Below are 20,683 nucleotides of genomic sequence, written 5' to 3' on the forward strand. Positions count from 1 at the left end.
ACTTCCACCATTCAGGAGTACCAAACCAGGTTTGAAAGGTTATCTAACCAAATTCATGATTGATCTCAAAAACAGCTATTGAGGACCTTCATTGAGGGCTTGAAGTCGGAGATCCGAGGAGAAGTTAAAGCGCGACAACCGTATACGCTTATGGCAGCCATCTCTTTCGCACGACATTAAGAAGAGCAATTGAACCATGAAGCTCGGAGGACTAGGGTCACTCCTCAACTAGTAATATTGAAGCCCTCAGCCCCCCCTACTGTCGACCAAGTCCCTACACCAAAGAGGTTAGCAAGAGAAGAGCTTCGGGAGCGATATGCGAAGGGGTTATGTTGGCATTGTGACGAGCCGTGGAGCCGTGAGCATCGCTGTAGTAAAGGGGGACTTCTAATGATTGAACTGATAGAAGAAGAGGTCATTAAATATCCAGAAGAGAGCCTTGAACATGAAGAAGAAGATGCAGAAGAAGAGCCACAACCGACCGAAGTTACGGTACATACACTAGCTGGCTACTCAAACCCGCAAACGATGAAAGTTAGAGGCCTTCTCAAACAACAACCGATCACTGTTCTCATTGACATGGGCAGCACTAATAACTTCCTAAAAAGTAAGGTTGCTGTCCATATGAACTTACCTATTGAGAATTGCAGCAGGTTTGTCGTTAAGGTTGCCAACGGACGGATTTTGAAGTGTGATCATAGGTGCCCGTAGGTGAAACTATTGCTGCAGGACCAAGAGATAATTGTAGATTTTTTCCTCCTCCCTCTTGATGATCATGAGGCCATACTCAGAATTAAATGGTTGATGACATTAGGTGATATTTCTTGGAATTTTATGCAACTAATTATAAAATTTTACAGTAAGGAGAAATAGGTGATACTGCACGGGAAACGTGAGGGCGATGTAACGATGATTTGCACACAACAAATGGAGAAGGTTTTGCATAAAGCATGCAGCGGCTTTTTGGTACAACTTGAGCAACAAACTAAGGGAGAGCCAATAGAATTTGAAGATCCAAATCTACTTTCTTTGCTTGCTGAATTTTCAAATATATTTGACGAACCGCGTAACCTACCTCTTACCCGTCGGCATGATCATTGTATAACGATCCTTCCAAGAAAATTTTCAGCAAATGCTCAGCCATATCAATATCCATATCTCCAGAAGGATGAAATAGAAAGGATTGTAAAAGAGATGCTTGAAATAGGAGTTATTCGGCCAAGTTGCAACCTCTACTCTTCACCGGTCTACTTGTATGCAAGAAGGACGGAACAAGGCGAATATGTGTTGATTACCGAGCTCTCAATGGCATAACCATCAAGGACAAATACCTTATTCCACTAGTAGATGAATTGCTAGACGAAAGGGAGCATAAATCTTCACAAAGCTGGACCTTTGATCCGGGTATCATCAAATACGAGCGTGCGAAGAAGACATACCAAAAACCACCTTTTGAACACACAACAACCACTGCGAATTTTTGCTTTCTTCAACAGAAGGTGGAATATCTTGGGTATATCATATCAGAGGAAGGTGTGGTAGTGGACCCCTTCAAAATTGGAGCAATGCAAAACTGGCCGACCCCGAGAAACATAAAATTGCTACATAGCTTTCTGGGTTTAACAGGCTACTACTACAAGTTCATGAAAAACTATGGAGAGATCAGTGCACCACTTACTTCCTTACTGAAAAAAGATGTCTTCCAATGGTCGGACAGAGCCTCTACTACCTTCGACAAACTTAAGGCAGCCATGACGACGACGCCGGCGCTAACACTACTAGATTTCAACCGACCCTTCATTATTGAGGCCGACGCATCTGGAGTAAGAATTGGAGCCATTTTTATGCAAGATGGTCGACCACTCACATACACTAGCAAGGCATTATCTCCCTCCCATCAAAATAAGTCAACATATGATAAGGAGATGCTCGCCATTGTGCGCGCAGCAACGAGGTGGAGACCCTACTTGATTGGCTGACAATTTCAAATTAAAACCGACCATAAAAGCCTCAAGTACTTTTTGGAGCGAAAGATATCATCCCCTGAGCAGCAAAAATGGGAAACAAAACTTCTTGGATTTGATTATGAAATAACTTACAAAAAGGGGAAAGAGAATGTTCTTGCAGATACGCTTTCGCAACTACCCGAGCAAGTTGAAGTTTCGGTCGTTTCACTTCTGACCAGTGACTTTTTTAAGGATATTAAGATGGAATGGTAGGAAGATTCAGAGACTAGTAAGATTAAAAAAAAAGTTGGAGGAAGCACCAAGCCCCATGGCTCATTATAATTGGGACTCAAAAAAATTACACTATAAGGGACGCATTGTGCTTATGATAAATTCTACTTGCAACTTCACAAGCAGATTTTGGACAAAGTTATTCTATATGCAGGGTACTAAATTGAAAAGGAGTATGGCATATCACCCACAAATCGACGGTGAGACAGAAGTTGTAAATAGGTGCTTGGAGACAACCCAAAGCCACCCACCAAATATGACTATCCAAGGAGAACTCCAGACCCAGCCAAGTACCATTATTGATCGACGAATCGTGACTCGACGACGACGACCCACTACTAAAGTGCTAATACAGTGGGTGAACCTACCAACAGAAGATGCCACTTGGGAGAACTATAACGACTTGAAGATCAAATTCTCAAAATTCATGAATCGTCAGCCTCGAGGACAAGGCTGATTTGAAGAGGGCGGGTCTGTTAGGACTCTAGCTAGGAGAGTCCTAATTGAGAGGGACATTCATGTAAAACCTACCTAAGCCGACCCCTATTAAAGAGGTGAAGAGGCCGGCTAGGGTTAGGAGGTTGTTTCTTAGAGAAGAATAAGGAGTTGTAAAGGAATAGGAGTCTTGAGTAGGAGTCCTATTAGGAGTTGGTTAGAAGTAGGAGTCTTGAGTAGGAGTCCTATTAGGAGTTAGGGTTTAGAAGCCCTATAAATAGTCATGTATTCCTCCTCTTTTCATAAGCAATAGATGAATCTTTTCTACAGCCTTTGAGCAGCATCTTGGAGGGAGGAACCCCTATAGAGTTCCAAGGAGGCCGATCCCCTAAAGAGATCAACCCCAAGTTTAGAATCTGCAAGGGTTCTAATACCTAGGGTTTGTCCAAAGACATAATAGTATTTTTTTATAGATTACTAAAAAGAAGCAGTTACATCCCTATTTATAGAGTTCCACCCAGAGTCCATCAGGACTTGAACTCTAATAATAAATAAATATTAAATAAACCTCTACTTGACTCTAACTGAACCAAACCGACTCAATAAATAACTGGACTAAATAGACTCAATAAATATTATTCAAAAGCTCAGGAAAAGGGTCCTAACAGTTCCTCCCTCTTCAAATCAGCCTTGTCCTCATGGCTGAGCAACATCAATCTCGGGGAGCTTGTCTTTTAGCACTTCAGTCATAGGCTATCTGCAACACATCACAACCCGTTGATCAAGTAAGTATGGTCTCTACTTTTTGACAGTGTAAGCAATAGGTCGATCTTTCAGTGTAGTAATCGTTGTAAGAAATTCTTGGCCTTTGCTATCATAAGTTAAAATTCGTCCATCAGCTTCGAATATATCACATCCTTCAATGTGGTGGGCTAATTGGGCTGCAACTTTCCTGTCCATAAAATTATTAGTGCTATCTGTATCAATCAAAATAGTGATAGGTTGATGCTTCAAAGTTCCTCCGATTTTCATAGTTTGTGGGTTAGTGTAGCCAGCCAATGCATGCATTGTATGTGTGATGGCTTCAATATCTTCATCAGTTTTCATACCTTTATGATCGGAGTCCAACTCTTTTACTTCCGGTTCCTCTCTAATTGGCTCAATCATCAGAAGTTGTCCTTGTTTACATCGATGCTCCATAATCCACTTTTCATCATAGTACAAACCCTTTGCTGATCTTTCCTTAAGTTCTTCTTGGGTTAGTCTTCGGGTGTCAAGGCTTTGGTTGGGAATAGATAGGGCTGGTGGCTTACTAATCATCTGGTTATTATCATTTCTGTTTCCATGATTTTCCCTATTGATTTTTTTCTTATTTAGATATGCGAATGAGATCGCAGCTATCATAGTGCGAGGTTGACAAGCCTTAACTTCACACCGGATCTCTGGAATAAGACCTTCAATAAATGTATCCAGAAGTTGTCGTTTCGACCAATCTCTAGCTTAATTTGATAATCTTTCAAACCTACTCTGATATTCCAACAATGTAGAAGTCTGACAAATTTTTGAGAGCTGTCCATCCACCTTCATGTATGAGTAGATTGTGTCACAATCTTGGGACCCTTTTCTAGTATTTCCAAATCTGTGCAATGTAGAACTCCCACCTTGTTGAAATTTACTAAGGCTCCCCAGTAAGTCCTTTTTGAAATCATTAAGTACTTATTATAACCGATTCTCAATTCTAATTTCCAATGATTCCATTTGTGCTTTCACTGAGTTATCGGTGGCCATTTCGTAAGACTACAAATCTGTAATCTCAACTCCTGTTTTTGGTGTCGGTCAAGGGCATCAATACTGTCGATACGAAGTTGCCGAGGAGGTGGACGCTAAGGGCAGTGCTGCGGTCGCTGCGTTGGAGGAAGAGTAGCTGCCCTGTTTTTATCACTACGTGAGGTGAGATCGCTGGGGTTGGAGGGCGACTACGTTGATGTGGTTGTAGCTGCTGCGACCCAAGGGGCGATCGGCGAGCAACGGGGTTGTGCAGCGGTGACGGTGGTCGCCGGTCAGGAAGCGGGGCGATGGTGGGTGCTGGCCGGAGAGAAGTAGCGACGGGTGGGCTGGCCGGAAGCAGGGGACGCAAGGGTGGCTACGGTTTCTTCTTCCTCTCGTGTTTCTTCTTTTCCTTTTTCTTTCTTTTTTTTTTTTTTTTGAACGAGATGAGGCAGCGAGGAGGTCGAGCGGTGGTCGAAGGTCACTGGCTAGAAAGCAACGCCGGCGGTGGAGAAGAGGCAGTGGTGGTCGGCGCAGGGAAGCAAACGTTCCTTCTCGGTTGAGAAGGAATAGCGTGCGGGGCTGCTAGCTTCACCCTCTCTCACAATTTTTTTTTTTTAATGATAGCTATGGCAACACAGTGAGAACGCCAAGGATCGCCGCTCTGATACCAAATGATAAGACCCTAAAGTCTTATCGTCGCTCTGATACCAAATGATAAGACCCTAAAGTCTTATCGTGGAAGAAAGGGGAGAAATGGGGATGATAATGATCGCTTCGAGGGGATCGGCCTCCTTGATCGCTTCGAGGGGATCGGCCCTCCTTGATCTCTTCGAGGGGATCGGCCCTCCTTGATCACTTCGAGAGGATCAAGGAGGGTCGATCCCCTTGAAGCGATCAAGGAGTCTGATCCCCTCGAAGCAATCATTATCATCCCCATTTCTCCCCTTTCTTCCACGATAAGACTTTAGGGTCTTATCATTTGGTATCAGAGCGACGATAAGACTTTAGGGTCTTATCATTTGGTATCAGAGCGACGATAAGTCCTTTTCAATCATCTATGACAAATACTATTTTGTCTTTTGACAAACCCTAGGAGGTCGATCCCCTCGAAGCGATCAAGGAGGGTCGATCCCCTCGAAGCGATCAAGGAGGCCGATCCTCTCGAAGTGATCATCCCTTTCTCTTCTTCTTTTTTATGATAAGACTTTAGGGTCTTATCAATTGGTATCAGAGCGGTGATCCTTAGCGCGTTCCCGCTGCAATGTAACTAAAAAAAAAAAAGGACAGGAAGAGAGAAAGTAGAGAGAGAAGAAGAAGAAGTCACAGCCATGCATCCCTGCTTCCTCTGCTTGCGGCCAGCCCACCGCCGCCCCTGCTCTCCGACAGGCCGCGCCCTCCCTTGCTACCTCCTTTCCACCGTCGGCGCTGCTTCCCAGCCGATCAACCAATGCCGCCGCTGCCCCCCAGCCGGCAACCTCTCCTCCTCGCTTTCCCGTCTCGCTCGAGCGAGAAGGATCACTGGCGCCGTCTCCCTGCCAACGGACCACCCCTTCGTCGTTGAGACTCTCGGCGATGCTGCCCTAACTTCTCTGCCACCGTGCCCCCCCCCCCCCCGGGTCGCAGTCGCAGCCGCCGGTTGCCCCCCTCTTCACGGCGACCGAAACAGGGCAACTCACTACTGCTGCCCTTGTTTCCAGCCGTGCCTCCACCAGCCGCGCCTCCTCCAGCACTCCTCTTTCCCTCGAGTGTCGTTGCCGCCCAGCCAACCCATCACCACTGTGGGCCACCGTGCGACGACCACCGCTCGCCTCCCAGCTGTCGTCGCTCCACCTTGCTCTGCATCTAACTGAAATAGAGCATGCTTGCTCTGCCCTTGTTTCAGCCGCGCCACACCTTGCTTTGCATCTAACTGAAATAGAGCACACTTGCTCTGCCCTTGTTTTAGCCACACCACAATCGCGTGGGTTCCCTTGCTGCTGCCGGTTGTCGCTGCTACTGCCCAGCTACTGTGCAGATGCCCTTGACTAGATATCAGAAACAAGAACTGGGGATTACCAACTTGCAATCGTACGCAATGGCTACCGATAACTCAGTGAAGGTACAAATGGAAGCGTTGGAAATCAGAATTGAAAATCGGCTACAAGAAACTCTTCATGATTTCAAAAAGAGCTTGTTAGAGCACTTTAGCGGGTTTCAACAAGATGGAATCTCAAGTTCTACGCTAAACAGATCGAGAGATACAGGAAAAGGGCCCCAGGATGGTGACACACACTACCCACGTATCAGGGTAGAATTTCCACGATGGGAAGATGGGGATCCGACCAGTTGGATCTCTAGGGCGGAAAAATTTTTTCGTTTTCACAGAACTCCAGAAGAATCCAAGGTAGAAGTGGGCTCAATCCAGCTCGATGGAGATGCAATCCAGTGGTATGATTGGTACGAAACTTGCCATGGAATTCCTTCGTGGGAGTAGTTTAAAAGAGGACTTCTTGTTCGCTTTGGCCCATCCGAATATGAGAATGTTGATGGCCAACTCGCCAAAATTCGTCAGACTTCTACAGTGTTGGAATATCAGAGTAGATTTGAAAGATTGTCCAACTAAGCTAGAGATTGGTCAGAACGATAACTTTTGGGTACATTTATTGAAGGGCTTATTCCCGAGATTCGGTGTGAGGTTAAGGCTCATTAACCTCGCACTATGATGGCTGCGATTTCATTTGCATGCCTACATGAAGAGAAAATCAGTGTGGAATATTGTCGAAATAGAGGTGCCAATAAACAGGTGATTAGCAGGCAACCTACCTCATCTACTCCAAGTCGAAACTATAACACTAGCAGACTAACCCGAGAAGAACTCAAAGAAAGGTTAGCGAAGGGTTTGTGTTGGCATTGCGATGAAAAGTGGAGTAAGGAGCATCGATGCAAATAAGGAAGACTTTTGATGATTGAACCGATCGAGGAGGAACCGGAAGTAGAAGTATCAGATTCCGATCATGAAGAAGTAGAAATTAATGATGATGTTGAAGCCGTCACACATACAGTGCATGCATTGGCTGGCTACTCTAATCCACAAACTATGAAAATTGGGGGAACTTTGAAACATCAGTCTGTCACTGTTTTGATTGATACGAGTAGCACTAATAATTTTATGGATAGGAAAATTACAGCCCGATTAGCTTACCACATCGAATGTTGTGACAAATTTGAAGTCAAGGTCGCCGATGGACGGATTTTAACCTGAGACAGCAAGTGCTCAAAGATAAAACTAATTTTACAAGGTCAAGAATTATTTGTGGATTTCTTTGTATTACCCTTGGAAGACTATGAAGTGGTGCTCGGAATTGAATGGCTATCAACCCTAGGTGATGTCTCCTAGAATTTTTCTAAACTGATTATGAAGTTCTTTATTAATGGAAGACAGGTGACTCTCAAAGGAAGACGTGGAGGTAAGGTTACAACTATCACGAGCCATCGGATGGAGCGGGTCCTTCGGAAGACACACACCGGATTTTTGGTGCAATTGCATAACATTGAAAAGGAAACGATAGTGAACATTCCGGTTGGAAATATTGAATCATTGCTAACAAAGTTTGCGGATATATTTGCAGAGCCACACGGACTTCCACCTCTTAGATGTCATGATCATCGGATCCCACTATTACCCGAGAAGGCACCAACCAATGTCCGACCGTATAGATATCCACATTTCCAAAAGGCAGAGATAGAGAGGATTGTCACAGAGATGCTCAAAACATGAGTTATACGAGCTAGTGTTAGCCCATATTCTTCCCCAGTCTTACTAGTCAGAAAGAAGGATGGCTCATGGCGGATGTGTATCGACTATCGAACACTTAACAACATTACAGTGAAAGATAAATATCCTATTCCAGTAGTGGATGAACTATTGGACGAATTAGGAGGAGCTCAGGTCTTCACTAAATTGGACCTACGATCGGGCTATCATCAAATCAGAGTACATGAAAGGGATGTTCAGAAAATTACCTTCAGGACACATAATGGCCATTATGAGTTTCTAGTAATGCCTTTTGGGTTAACCAATGCGCCCTCTACCTTCCAGAGTTTAATGAATGATATATTTCGGACTCATCTCCATAAGTTTGTTTTGGTTTTCTTTGATGATATTTTAATATACAGTCATTCCTTAGAAAGTCATTTATTACATTTACAAACTATCTTTAATATTCTTCGTGAGCATGGTCTTCTTGTCAAGAAATCCAAGTGCAGTTTTGGGCAACCTGAGGTTGAGTACCTCGGCCATATTATATCTCAAAAGGGTGTTGCAGTTGATCCTTCAAAAATCCAAGTGATGATAGAATGACTAATTCCAAAGTCAATCAAAGCTTTAAGGGGGTTCTTGGGATTAACCAGCTATTATCGAAAGTTTGTGAAGAATTATGGCAAAATTAGTTCCCCCTTGACGTCACTTCTAAAGAAAAATATATTCAGATGGTCAGAAGAGGCAACTCAGGCATTTCAATTCTTGAAAACTGCAATGTCTACTACACCTGTGCTGGCTTTACCCAATTTTAACAAGATGTTTGTGATTGAATCTGATGCTTCTGGAGCTGGAATAGGGGCTGTATTAATGCAGGAATGTCGGCCTATCACTTATGCTAGTAAGGCTCTTTCCCCTTCCCATTTGAGTTTATCTATTTATGACAAGGAGATGCTAGCCATAATACATGCAGTCACAAAGTGGAGACCCTACCTAATTGGTCGATGGTTTCAAATACACACTGATCACAAAAGCCTCAAATATTTTCTAGAGCAAAAGATTTCTTCTCCAGAGCAACAGAAATGGGTCACAAAGCTACTGGGATTCGATTATGAGATTATTTATAAAAAGGGGAGTGAGAATTTAGTAGCAGATGCCCTCTCACGCCTTCCAGAACAAGCTGAACTAGTAGCTATTTCTATTCCTATTTGCGAGACTTTGGAAGTTATCAGAAAGGAATGGTCAAATAATCCTGAGATCCAAAACATCATTAAAAAATTAGAAGAAGCCCCAGGTTCTATCTCAAATTATAGTTGGGATTCGGTGGACTTACGCTATAAAGGCCGAATAGTGGTTGCCCCACATTCTTCTTGCCAAGCAATAATTCTAAAAGAGTTCCATTCATCACCAATTGCTGGTCACTCGGGATTTCTCCGCACTTATAAGCGAGTTCGACAACTTTTTTACTGGAAAGATTTGAAAAATTTTATCAAGAAATTTGTTACTGAATGTGATGTTTGCCAACGTCACAAAAGTGAGACAATAGCCACCCTAGGCTTACTACAGCCCCTCCCTATTCCTGATGCTACTTGGACTGACATATCTATGGATTTCATTGATAGTCTCCCATCATCTCAAGGAAAAAGTACTATACTTGTAGTCGTAGATAGACTTACAAAGTATGCTCATTTCTGTGCTTTACGACATCCTTATACTGCTGCAAGTGTTGCTCGTATTTTTGTTGAAAACATAGCTAAATTGCATGGGAGTCCTCGTTCCATTGTTAGTGACAGAGACAAGATTTTTACTAGCTCCTTCTGGACAGAAATTTTTCGTTTACAAGGTACTCAGCTGAATATGAGCACTGCTTATCATCCACAAACAGATGGGCAAACTGAAGTGGTAAACAGGTGCCTAGAAAATTACCTCCGATGCTTTACTAGCGACAAGCCGAAGGAATGGGTCAAATGACTTCCCTGGGCAGAGTGGTGGTATAATACCTCTTACCATTCTTCTATTAAAATGACTCCATTTGAAGCAGTTTATGGCCAACCCCCACCTACAATTACAAAGTATGTACCCGGTTCTTCTAAAGTTGATCAAGTGGACAAGGAATTGATGGATAGAAATAAGATTATTCAGCTTTTAAAGGATAACCTCACAGCCGCACAAGCAAGAATGAAACAACAAGCTGATAAACACCAAAGTGAACGAGAATTTACTGTAGGTGATTGGGTTTTCCTTCGTCTTCAACCCTACAAGCAAACTTCCATAAAGGTCCGATCTTCCATGAAGCTATCTCCTCAGTTTTTTGGGCCTTATAATGTATTAGAACGCATTGGACCAGTGGCCTACCGCTTGGATTTGTCTGCTAGCTCTAAACTACATCCAGTCTTTCATGTTGCATGCCTTAAAAGGAAATTGGGTGAAGATGCAATAGTGCAGTGCCACTTGCCAGACACTTCTACTACTGGGGAAGTTCAAGCTCAACCACAAGTCATACTTGATCGACGAGTTGTAATGTACCGCAGACATCCTATCACTGAAGTGCTAGTGCAATGGGCCAACTTACCAAAGGAAGATGCCACTTGGGAGTCCTACAACATGCTAAAGGAGAAGTTTCCAGAATTTGATGCTGCTCAGCCTTGAGGACAAGGCTGAATTGAAGGAGGCGGGATTGTTAGGATCCTTTTATTTTTCCTTTTATTTTATGTGCTTTTCTTTTATTTTCTGCGTATTTATAAAGTTTGTTTAGTTTAGCTAAAGTCGGAACTCTATAAATAGAGATGTAACTGCTTCTTTTCGATCATCTATGATAAATACTATTTTGTCTTTTGACAAACCCTAAGAGGTCGATCCCCTCGAAGCGATCAAGGAGGGCCGATCCCCTCAAAGTGATCAAGGAGGCCGATCCCCTCGAAGTGATCATCCCTTTCTCTTCTTTTTTACGATAAGAGTTTAGGGTCTTATCAGCGCCTAAACCCCACCAAATGTGTCTTCGGAGTCAGCTCGAGAAAGTTCCTCGGATTCAAAATCCACCAAAGGGGAATTGATGCCAACTTAAAAAAAGTTCAAACTATTATTAACATGGAAACCCCCCCACCAGGTCAGTAAAGGAGGTCCAACGTTTAACGGGGAGGCTCAGTTCCTATCTCAGTCAAGGGATAAGTGCCTCCCCTTCTTCCGAATTCTAAAAAACCCAAAGGTCTTCGAATGGACCTCAGAATGTCAAGAGGCCTTTTGCCGACTAAAGGAGCACCTAGCGCGCCTACCCCGACTTGCTACGGTCTCTCCGAGAGAATCACTCAGCCTCTACCTGGCAGCTTCTGAGCATGCCATCAGTTCTGTCCTAACCCGAGATGGCTTCGGAGTACAACAATCGATCTACTACCTGAGCTACATCCTCGATGGGCTGGAGATATTGTCCAAGTTTGACGTGTCTGGACAAATGCTCAAGTGGTCGATCGAGCTCGAGGAGTTCGACGTGCAATATGTCCCGAGAATAGCCATCAAGGCTCAAGCCATAGCCGACTTCATCTCAGAATTGACCCCCCTGGGCAACAGCAATAGTGAGCATACAGAGCAAGGGTGGAACTTGCACATTGACGGCTCGATGAACGCAAAGGGAGGCGGGGCTGGTCTCGTCCTTGAAAACCCCGATGGTCGGACATTCAGGCATGCACTCTGCTTCGAGTTCAAAGCCACCAACAACGAAGCCGAATACGAAGCGCTCCTATCGGGCCGCAAGATGGTCGTCGAACTACAAGTCAAAGACGTCCAAGTTTTTGTTGACTCTTAGCTAGTAGTCGGCCATATCAACGGAGACTACATGGCTCGGGATGCCACCATGACGAAATATCTGTCGGAGGTAAATAAACTCATTAGCTACTTCTGAGGCTTCGCCATAGCAAGGGTGTCACGAACGCAGAACACGCAAGCCAATGCCTTGGCAAAACTCACCTCGAGATTAGACACTGAACCGCCACCAGAGGTCGAACAACTTCCTCACTAAACTATTACGACCGAAGAGGTGGCCACCACAAAGGCGCCTTTTAGAGTTCACATGCTCCGAAAGGACAAACCTGTGCGCGTCTATCGCCCAAAGCGAACAATTCCTCGTGAGCCTACGGGCCGAACCAATGGTCGGCCGACCAAATGGTCCCTTATCAGATTGACACTAGAAGGGGGGGCCAAGGCCTGCACCTCGGCCGAGCAAACTTGCTCCCAAGCTGTGCACCTTGGCTATGATCCCTTGGCTCCCCTACGAGAGAGAGCACTGATAAGGCCATTTAGTCCCACATTGGTTGAGAAGTATAGGAACCAAGGGTTCATAAGTCCACCAAGTCTCCCTTACCCTTAGAGGTGCCTTTTAGAGCTCACATACCCTAAAAGAGTAAAATCGTGTGGGTACGTTCATCACCCAAAACGGATAATTCCTTGTAAGCCTACGGGCTGCACCAATGGCCGACCGACCAAATGGTCCCATATCAAATTAGTGCTAGAAGGAGGGCCCAAGACCTGCACCTCAACCGAGCAAAATTGCTCCCGAGCCGTGCACCTTCGCTATGATCCCTTGGCTCCCCTACGAGGGAGCACTGATAAGGTCATTTAGTCCCACATTGGTTGAGGGGTATGGGAACCAAGGGCTCATAAGTCAGCCAGGTCTCCCTTACCTTTAAAGGTGCTTTTTAGAGCTCATATACTCCGAAAGGATAATTCCTCACGAGCCTACGGGCCGCACCAATGGCCGACCGACCAAATGGTCCTTTATTAGATTGACGCTAGAAAGAGGGCACAAAGTCGTGCACCTTGACTATGAGCCCTTGGCTCTCCTACGGGAGGGAGCATTGATAAGCCCTTGGCTCGCCTAAATATCATGGACTTGTTTCTCAAAGTTTTTGATCTTAGAATTCACTGCCCTTGGGCTTTTCTTTATTGATCTCGAGACATTCCCTTCTCAAATACGAGATGAAAAAACTTATGAATATTTCTTTCGAAGAAGATATTCATGGATTACAAATAATAAGGGTGTTCTTTGCAAAATATGCAAAAGGGACAACCTAAAATAAAATTTCTTTTCTCAAGAAGTTATCTTATCACATTTATCTCTCTAAACTTAAGTTTATCATATATATTCTTCCAAAATCTCAAAACTTGCATTTATAGCGTTATGTACCGTCTCCTTTAACTACCTATCAACTGCCTATAATATTGTTAGTTTAAACTACAATTATCACTAATATATACTATTAGGGCATATTTTGGCCCTAGATGATTCACCGCGAACATCACAAACTAGCAGTCACAAATGCAACGCCATATGGTACCAGAACCATGAGGTGCACAGTACCGCAATCATGGGGTGCACGCCACGTCAAGTTCCAACTGTACAACTATGTGACCTGACCACCCCGAGAGCCTGGGGTGGTGTCGTCTGCTTTGTGATGAAAAAACTTATTGATCTTGAGACATTCCCTTCTCAAATACGAGATGAAAAAACTTATGAATATTTCTTTCGAAGAAGATATTCATGGAATACAAATAATAAGGGTGTTCTTTGCAAAATATGCAAAAGGGACAACCTAAAAAAAGATTTTCTTTTCTCAAGAAGTTATCTTATCATATTTATCTCTCTAAAATTAAGTTTATCATATATATTCTTCCAAAATCTCAAAACTTGCATTTATAGCGTTATGTACAGTCTCCTTCAACTGCCTATAATATTGTTAGCTTAAACTACAATTATCACTAATATATACTGATATGGTATATTTTGGCCCTAGATGACTCATCGCGAACATCACAAACTAGCAGTCATAAATACAACGCCATATGGTACCAGAACCATGAGGTGCACAGTATTGCAATCATGGGGTGCACGCCACGTCAAGTTCCAACTATACAACTATGTGACCTGACCACCCCGAGAGCCTGGGGCGGTGCCGTCTGCTTTGTGATGGGGCCATCTAACGCCGCAGAGGCACCTCCCCTCCCCCCCCCTCCCCCCCCTAGAGACGTCATCTCGTCAAAGGGGATATCCCGCCCTCATGAGGGTCAGCGACCAGGGGGAACCAGGGCGCGACCGACTCTTGGACGCAGGTATATATATCTCCGGTCGATTCCAAAAAGGGAGAGGAATCCACACCCATCAAGCTTGATCGTCGGAGGGGCCAAAGTCGGGATCCACCTGACGAAGACCATTTTGCAGGGAGGAGATCATCATCGAGCCGCAAGTGCCTTCACCCCGAAGTCATCTCCCAACATGCAAAGGAGGGCAGTCTAGTGGCTCGGACCCCGATCAATGCTAGTCCCGTCTCCTAGAGGAGCCCGTGTGATGAGTAAGATCGCCATCTATCCAAGCGACGAGAGGGCGCTTCTTCCCTCAAACAGAGCTCGAGATCGGTGGACCTTGGAGAGCCACCCCTCAGTCGCTAGAGAGGACTAGCCCAGTCCTGCCGTTTCAACCCTCGCGTTCTACAAGTTCCTAACGTCGGCACGTGGGTCTAACCATGCTGACTCATCAGTTACGGTACTTTTATTCACTAACATATACTATTATTTAAAGTCTAAATTATATAATATTTTTTAAAAAATATATTAGCTAATATTTAACATGATTCCATCCTTTACAATTGATAATGTCGCTTAATATATGATGCAACCTTGAGAGAGAGAGAGAGAGAGAGAGAGAGAGATTAAAATTAAGAGGGTACATTGTCATTAAAGAAAACAAGGTGGTGATAAAAGAATCATATTACTCTTTGTATATATGTAACGTACATCTCAACCAAAACAAAAAGCGAAAATTGTACGTGGCCGGCATAAATCTATCTTGTTCCTCTATATCTCATCCTTGATTTCTGCACTATTTCTGGTACCTTCCTGTTGGCCAAAGAAGACATCACCCTAGCAGCAGCAACCTTCTTCACTAGAAGTCTCCATGTCCTGTCCACCTTCTCCTCCTGCACCTTCTTCTTGAACTGCCTGTGGTAATAATACAACACAGGTAAGCAACTTGAGGAAGCAAGAAGGTATTTAGCTGGATAGAGGGGCATGCATGCATGGCTTACTCGCAGAGAGGAACCCTGCAGGAGTCAGGCTGATCGCAGAGGGAGGAGTGGAGGCGGAGGAGCTGCCACATTCTCTTGCAGTGCGTGCAGCCCTTCGGAGACAGCTTCCGGCCGCAGGCAGCGAAGTGGCGGATGAGGAGCTGAAGCCCTTCGCACGTACTAAAACTGGTGCATGGGTAGGCCGGGGGACGGCTGTTGTGCGGCCCGACGTCGGTGCAGCCTTCGGTACATATGTGCTGCAGGCAGTCCATGGCTTCGCTCAGTTGCCTGTACTTGTCTTGATCTCCCCTTTCTCTCCGCCATCGCTTCTCTCGCTGCGCATGCCATGGATCGCAAACGAAATGAGTGATCGATCGTCATTAGCGAAGACTGAAATGACATGACAGCATCTCCCTGGTTGCAGTGTGACCTCCATTCAGAGTTGCAGGACGGTGTCTTCCACTTGTGATATTTGACACGTACACGCTCATTAAAAAGAAGAAGAAGAAGAAGAAAAAAAAAACATTCCATGTCGCTGATTTGGTTCACCCACGAGAAAATAAATGTGGGGAAAAGAAGACAGAGACAATGTTGTAGTATGTCTTTTATTATTATTATTATGTATATATGACTGCAGTCAATATGTTGTTTCAGTAAGCATTTTAAGGCTGACTGGATTTGGATCTGTCAGGTACCAACCTCTCCTTCCATGTTGTTTCCTGGGAATGCATGATGCCTTATCTTACTGGAAAAATGTCTCCATAACAATAACCAAAAGCAAAACTTCCGTCCTCTGTCTCTTCATCCATTCCTCTTTTTCTTATCCCTACTCTTCCAAACATTATTACTTCTCTTTGACCAGTTTCTACCTAAGATAGTTCCACATCATAATGAATCTTGGTAGTTACCCAGACAACCTATGCTTATGGAGCTAAAACCTCAAGACTAGTCCTGTTAATCCTTAATCTCCTCCTTGAGATATTCTTTACAGTACTTCATCTTGCCAATAAAAATCTACCTTGCAAGAACAAAAAAGGGACAGCTAGTTTCTTCTGTGCCGGATCTGAATCGCGGACTACCCTATCAAAGTAATTGGACATCGATGATTCATTACAGATCACACAAGCATCCATGACTTCTGTCAGATCACAAACCTGTGATGTTTCTTGCAGGAGCTGGAAGACCTCCGTCTCCAGGCCCGGATCATGCTTCTGCACAAACCGCCATCCCTCCGACTGCTGCACCGCCTCCAAGTCTTTGGCCACCAGCTTCATGCACCGCTGGTACAGCCGCGGCGCGTCGCACAGCCTGGCCAGCTTCAGCACGTCCATCACCTTCACCGCGCTCAGCCACGCCGCGACGCCGGCCTCGCACCGCCGCTTCAGCCACCGCACGCGGTACGCGTGAGACAGCGCCAGCAGCGCCATGCCGTGCCTCTCCATCTCCTCCTCCGCTTCCCTCGACCACATCCCAGTCCTGATCGTAATCACCATACCCATTAAAGCTAGGATCATCAGTGATCTCAAAAGAGAGGAGTTCACATGCCGAGATCAGAGTGTCTCTACCTGGAGGAGTAGAGGAACTGCAGGAAGACGAGGACAGCGTCGTGGGGGACGCCGAGTACGTGGATGATCCTCTCAGAGTTGCCACCTTTACGTGACCGATCCAACATCCGCTCCAGCACAGGAGAAGCCGAAGCCTGAGGATCCGGCAGTCAGAAGCAAAAAACTACAACCCAATCGGATCCGAGACACAAACGAAAGAAGGAATCACACACCAATACGCTGGAATGGGCCGGTATGCTTTTCCCGTCCGAGGTCACGATCTGGACGTCGGTCGGCGGCACGCACTCGTTCCCGGCCTCGTGCCATCGCCGGATGAGGCCATTTCGATGAGTAACTGAAGCTGTCATTTCCGCAACTCGACGACAACTGCTTGATCTTCCTATCTGACGGATCTCTCCAAGGATCGACAAGGGAGACTTGGTTGAGAAGGTGGAAGGAGAGGTAGATGGGAAGGCCAAAGACTGGTCTTTAATAGAAAGAGAAGGCAGACTGGATTGGGTGGATACATGGAGAACCTATTGTCAACCATAGATTGCTTGGCCACTAATTCCATAGAACAGCCTGTTGTTTTGGAGCCAAATATAGGATTTGACGTGGTGCCGCGTCAGGAACAGCCAAGTAAATTAAAGCTGCGACTACGGTGTAAGACTTGGACTATATCGTATTGAGTAATGTCTTATGTATATTTCCTTATATATCGGAACATTATTGATACCAAGATGATTTATGCTTAGGAACTGTAAAAATAGACGGTTTTTTTATTTTTTATTTTTATTTTTGCAAGGATAATAATTAGATTCCTCAGTCCTTATGGTCGGTGGAACGTTGTCACGCGTGTTGACTGACTATAATAGAAATATATTAAATTAAAAAAAGGAAATAAATTCCTTCCAAGAGAGTGGTTCTGACTACTACGGCTTTTAGTTATTTTTGCCACAAATTTTAATCATTCCAATAAATAATATATCCGATGGACTTTATCTCTCTACCGCCTAACTGGGTACTTTGAATATATAATTTTTAATAATTATTTAATATATGGGTCTTCGGTATTTACATAATATCTATAACATATATTTCTTAAAATTTCTCAGTGGAGTTCCTTTGTGATTCTTATAGTGATAATTCCTTTATTTACTTAATTTTTATGGGATATTAAACAGGATGCCAATGTAACATATACATCATTGGTAAGGGAAAAAGGGATTAAAAATAATCTTATATTACTAAGGATCATAAGAATAATTGAGTTTGATTCACAACTTAACGATTTAAATTTTCTGTTGAATTACTATTCAAATTAGACTAGATTGATTGGTATTTAGATATTATATGAGTTTTAGAACGCATCACGCCAAGGAGAAATGGCCGTGCTATCATGTGATTGTTATTTGTCTAGTAGGAAAATGGGTGACGTTTCTATTTGAGAGAGAGAGAGAGAGAGAGAGAGGCTTTTAAAAAAATAGTCACGCCAAATAGAAATAGTCGTGCGTTATTGTTCCGATTAGAAGAGTCTGCAATTTATTGAATTGCATTATTGTTCTGATTAGACTAGTTTAATTGGTATTTGTGTGTGATATGAGCTTTAGATTGTCTCATTATTATTTGTCAACTGGTAAAATGGGTGACTTTTCTATTACTTATGACAGAATTGTTGTTGTGGAGAAGGCGAAATCATGTTTTGGTCTTTGGCCGAGATAGTGAAGTCTCACCTTCTATCTCCTATCAATGGGCTTCTTAGTGTCGTCTAATGAAATAAATATGTGATGTGTGTTGCAGTCCCCACACGAGAAGCTTCGTTCACAACTTTTGTCTTTTGGGTCCATCAAGAACCAGGGAGTGAGATGAAGGAAGACTTGGTACGGAAGGCAGATAGATATGTACATTAGCTTATATTTTTCATGTTTATTTGTTTATATATATGTGTATATATAATCTTATAATACGTTTGAGAAGTTTCTTACCCTTAATATATATTATTATTATATATTTAAAATATTAATTTGGTGGCAATGATAGCGTAGTAAATCATTTATCAAATATTAAAGATTCAAAATCTCATCCAATACATTTCAAACTGGTTTGGCCAATAAATTCTTTTTATTATTTGAGAAAAAAGACTTTGACCATCGATGATAATGTCTTAGCGTTGAATCTCAAATCCAAATCATCTTTCGGTAGAATAATTATGGGAACAATGTTACATTGTAGATAGAGATATTATTTTTATGACATAAATCCAAATCATATTTGGAAGGAGAAATTTTATCCTAGCATCAAATCTCACCCTATAAAAATTAAAATAAAACAAAACTATGGTTTTATCGTTCTATATTTGAATTTACTGTATAATGATCCCTTAAAAATATTTAAAAAAATACACATTTGTGTCATTTGTGAAAGTATAATTTACATTAATGTCTTTAGGAACACATTATAATGTTAAAAGTATTAGGGATACTTTTAAGTGGTTTATACATTTTCTATACTTCTTTACTATAAACAACTAATATTAACCATTCGCTAAAGGTAGTCGACATGGATATTTTAGATGCATGTTAACCACAGTGATGATATGTGAATGAGTTTATTTTTTCGAAGTGGTTACATATGCTTCATTAAAATGTGTAATAATAAGTATAGTGTTTCCAAATTTCCAAGTTCCTTTGCATGAAAATGCACTCCATTGGTGGTGATGTGCCCCTCCAACAAAACAAAACAAAACAAAACCAACCCCAACTTGTGTTGGATAGTGTCTAGATATAGACACCGGTGATATTTGGTCGTACTACAAGGCTCATATGAGCCAGCGTCACTTCATCAATGAGAAGATGTGATGTCTAATAATTCAGGCGTATTTGCTGGTCCCATGACTAGGGGGGAGGTCTTGCATTTTGTTGATGGGAACATTTTGGTGAAGAAGAAGGTAGAGAAGTAGGCATCTCAAGTTCAATGTTTAGTTTGGAAACAGTGAAACCCCCCCCCTCACACAACTGCATCCACTATCTTAAATATAATAAATACATGAATGAACAAAGCTGAGACACCGTTTTCCTTTTTCTTTCTTTTTTCCTTATCCAAATACTAAAATAAAATCATCTTATTATTCCTTTGAAGCACTCTTATCTCTCTTACTAGTTGAGAAAGAAGCACTAAATAAAAAAAAAAATTAAAAGTGCTATCCTAGAATTAGTTGGGATATTATAAGATTTTTTTTATTCGATTTACTATAATGTTTTATTTTGAGCTGTCTTGGTCAGAAGAGGAAGGGTGGAAGAGGTTTTTCTTTCTATTAAAAAATATTTTGAATAAAAAAAATAAGATTAAAGTTAGATCCACCTTATTCCACTTAGGTTTTCTTTTCCCCAAAGATAGATAGATTGATAGATAGATAATATATGAATATAGTCATCTTCTGTCGCCCAGTGAGAAAATTAATATCTAAATATATGTATATATTTCTAGAAATTCGCTTTTTAAAGTACCAAAGCTCATATATAAAGTTTACTAAAAGATAGATACCTCACCTAACAAATATTTTCTATTGATTTTTTCCTTCATCTTCTAAATCTACCAATCTCCATGCCTTCAATTCCATCGATTGAGTTGACTTTTCCCTTTTTGTGTATTTAGAACTTTATTTCTTGTGAAATATATTATGATGCATGAAGCTGATGGTGGAAAGCTTGAATGTATTCGGCTCATTGAAATCGTTGGTTTCAGATACCTATCGATTTTAGAGAAATAGGCACGTAATTGGAGTTTGAATACTACTTGGATCACCTAATTAAGTCTCCTATGTAAGTGAAGTTTGAATTCTACTCAGATCACTCAAGTCTAGATTGGGTAAAATTTAGAGAAATTAACTTTTATCCATCGTTAATTCTTGAT

At 42.7% G+C, this 20,683-nt stretch overlaps 1 protein-coding gene across 2 annotated transcripts; it reads right to left on the reverse strand.

Moving 5' to 3' along the window:
- Positions 1-14,913: 14,913 nt before the first annotated feature.
- Positions 14,914-17,342, reverse strand: LOC135582207 (BTB/POZ and TAZ domain-containing protein 2-like). 2 transcript variants are annotated; one of them, XM_065113325.1, is made up of 5 exons: positions 17,005-17,341; positions 16,793-16,926; positions 16,382-16,703; positions 15,249-15,562; positions 14,914-15,162 (listed from the first exon to the last, which is right to left on the reverse strand). In XM_065113325.1, exons 1-5 carry the CDS (start codon positions 17,137-17,139, stop codon positions 15,006-15,008), a joined length of 1,062 nt encoding a protein of 353 aa, XP_064969397.1. In that variant the 5' UTR covers positions 17,140-17,341; the 3' UTR covers positions 14,914-15,005. The 2 variants fall into 2 exon arrangements, with proteins under 2 accessions (XP_064969397.1, XP_064969398.1); XM_065113326.1 differs by lacking the exon at positions 14,914-15,162 and having other exon boundaries at positions 15,257-15,689; positions 17,005-17,342.
- Between the last annotated feature and the right edge of the window lie 3,341 nt (positions 17,343-20,683).

The sequence above is a fragment of the Musa acuminata genome, chromosome BXJ2-6 (assembly GCF_036884655.1).
Source record: "Musa acuminata AAA Group cultivar baxijiao chromosome BXJ2-6, Cavendish_Baxijiao_AAA, whole genome shotgun sequence".
NCBI classification, from domain to species: Eukaryota; Viridiplantae; Streptophyta; class Magnoliopsida; order Zingiberales; family Musaceae; genus Musa; species Musa acuminata.

What these genes read in the sequence shown, in the direction of transcription:
- LOC135582207 (XM_065113325.1), bottom strand. Translation starts at nt 17,139, where the DNA reads ATGACAGCTTCAGTTACTCATCGAAATGGCCTCATCCGGCGATGGCAC. An exon ending in CGGCCCATTCCAGCGTATTG is followed by an intron (nt 16,927 to 17,004) that starts GTGTGTGATTCC and finishes CCGGATCCTCAG; the next exon opens with GCTTCGGCTTCTCCTGTGCT. An exon ending in CAGTTCCTCTACTCCTCCAG is followed by an intron (nt 16,704 to 16,792) that starts GTAGAGACACTC and finishes GATTACGATCAG; the next exon opens with GACTGGGATGTGGTCGAGGG.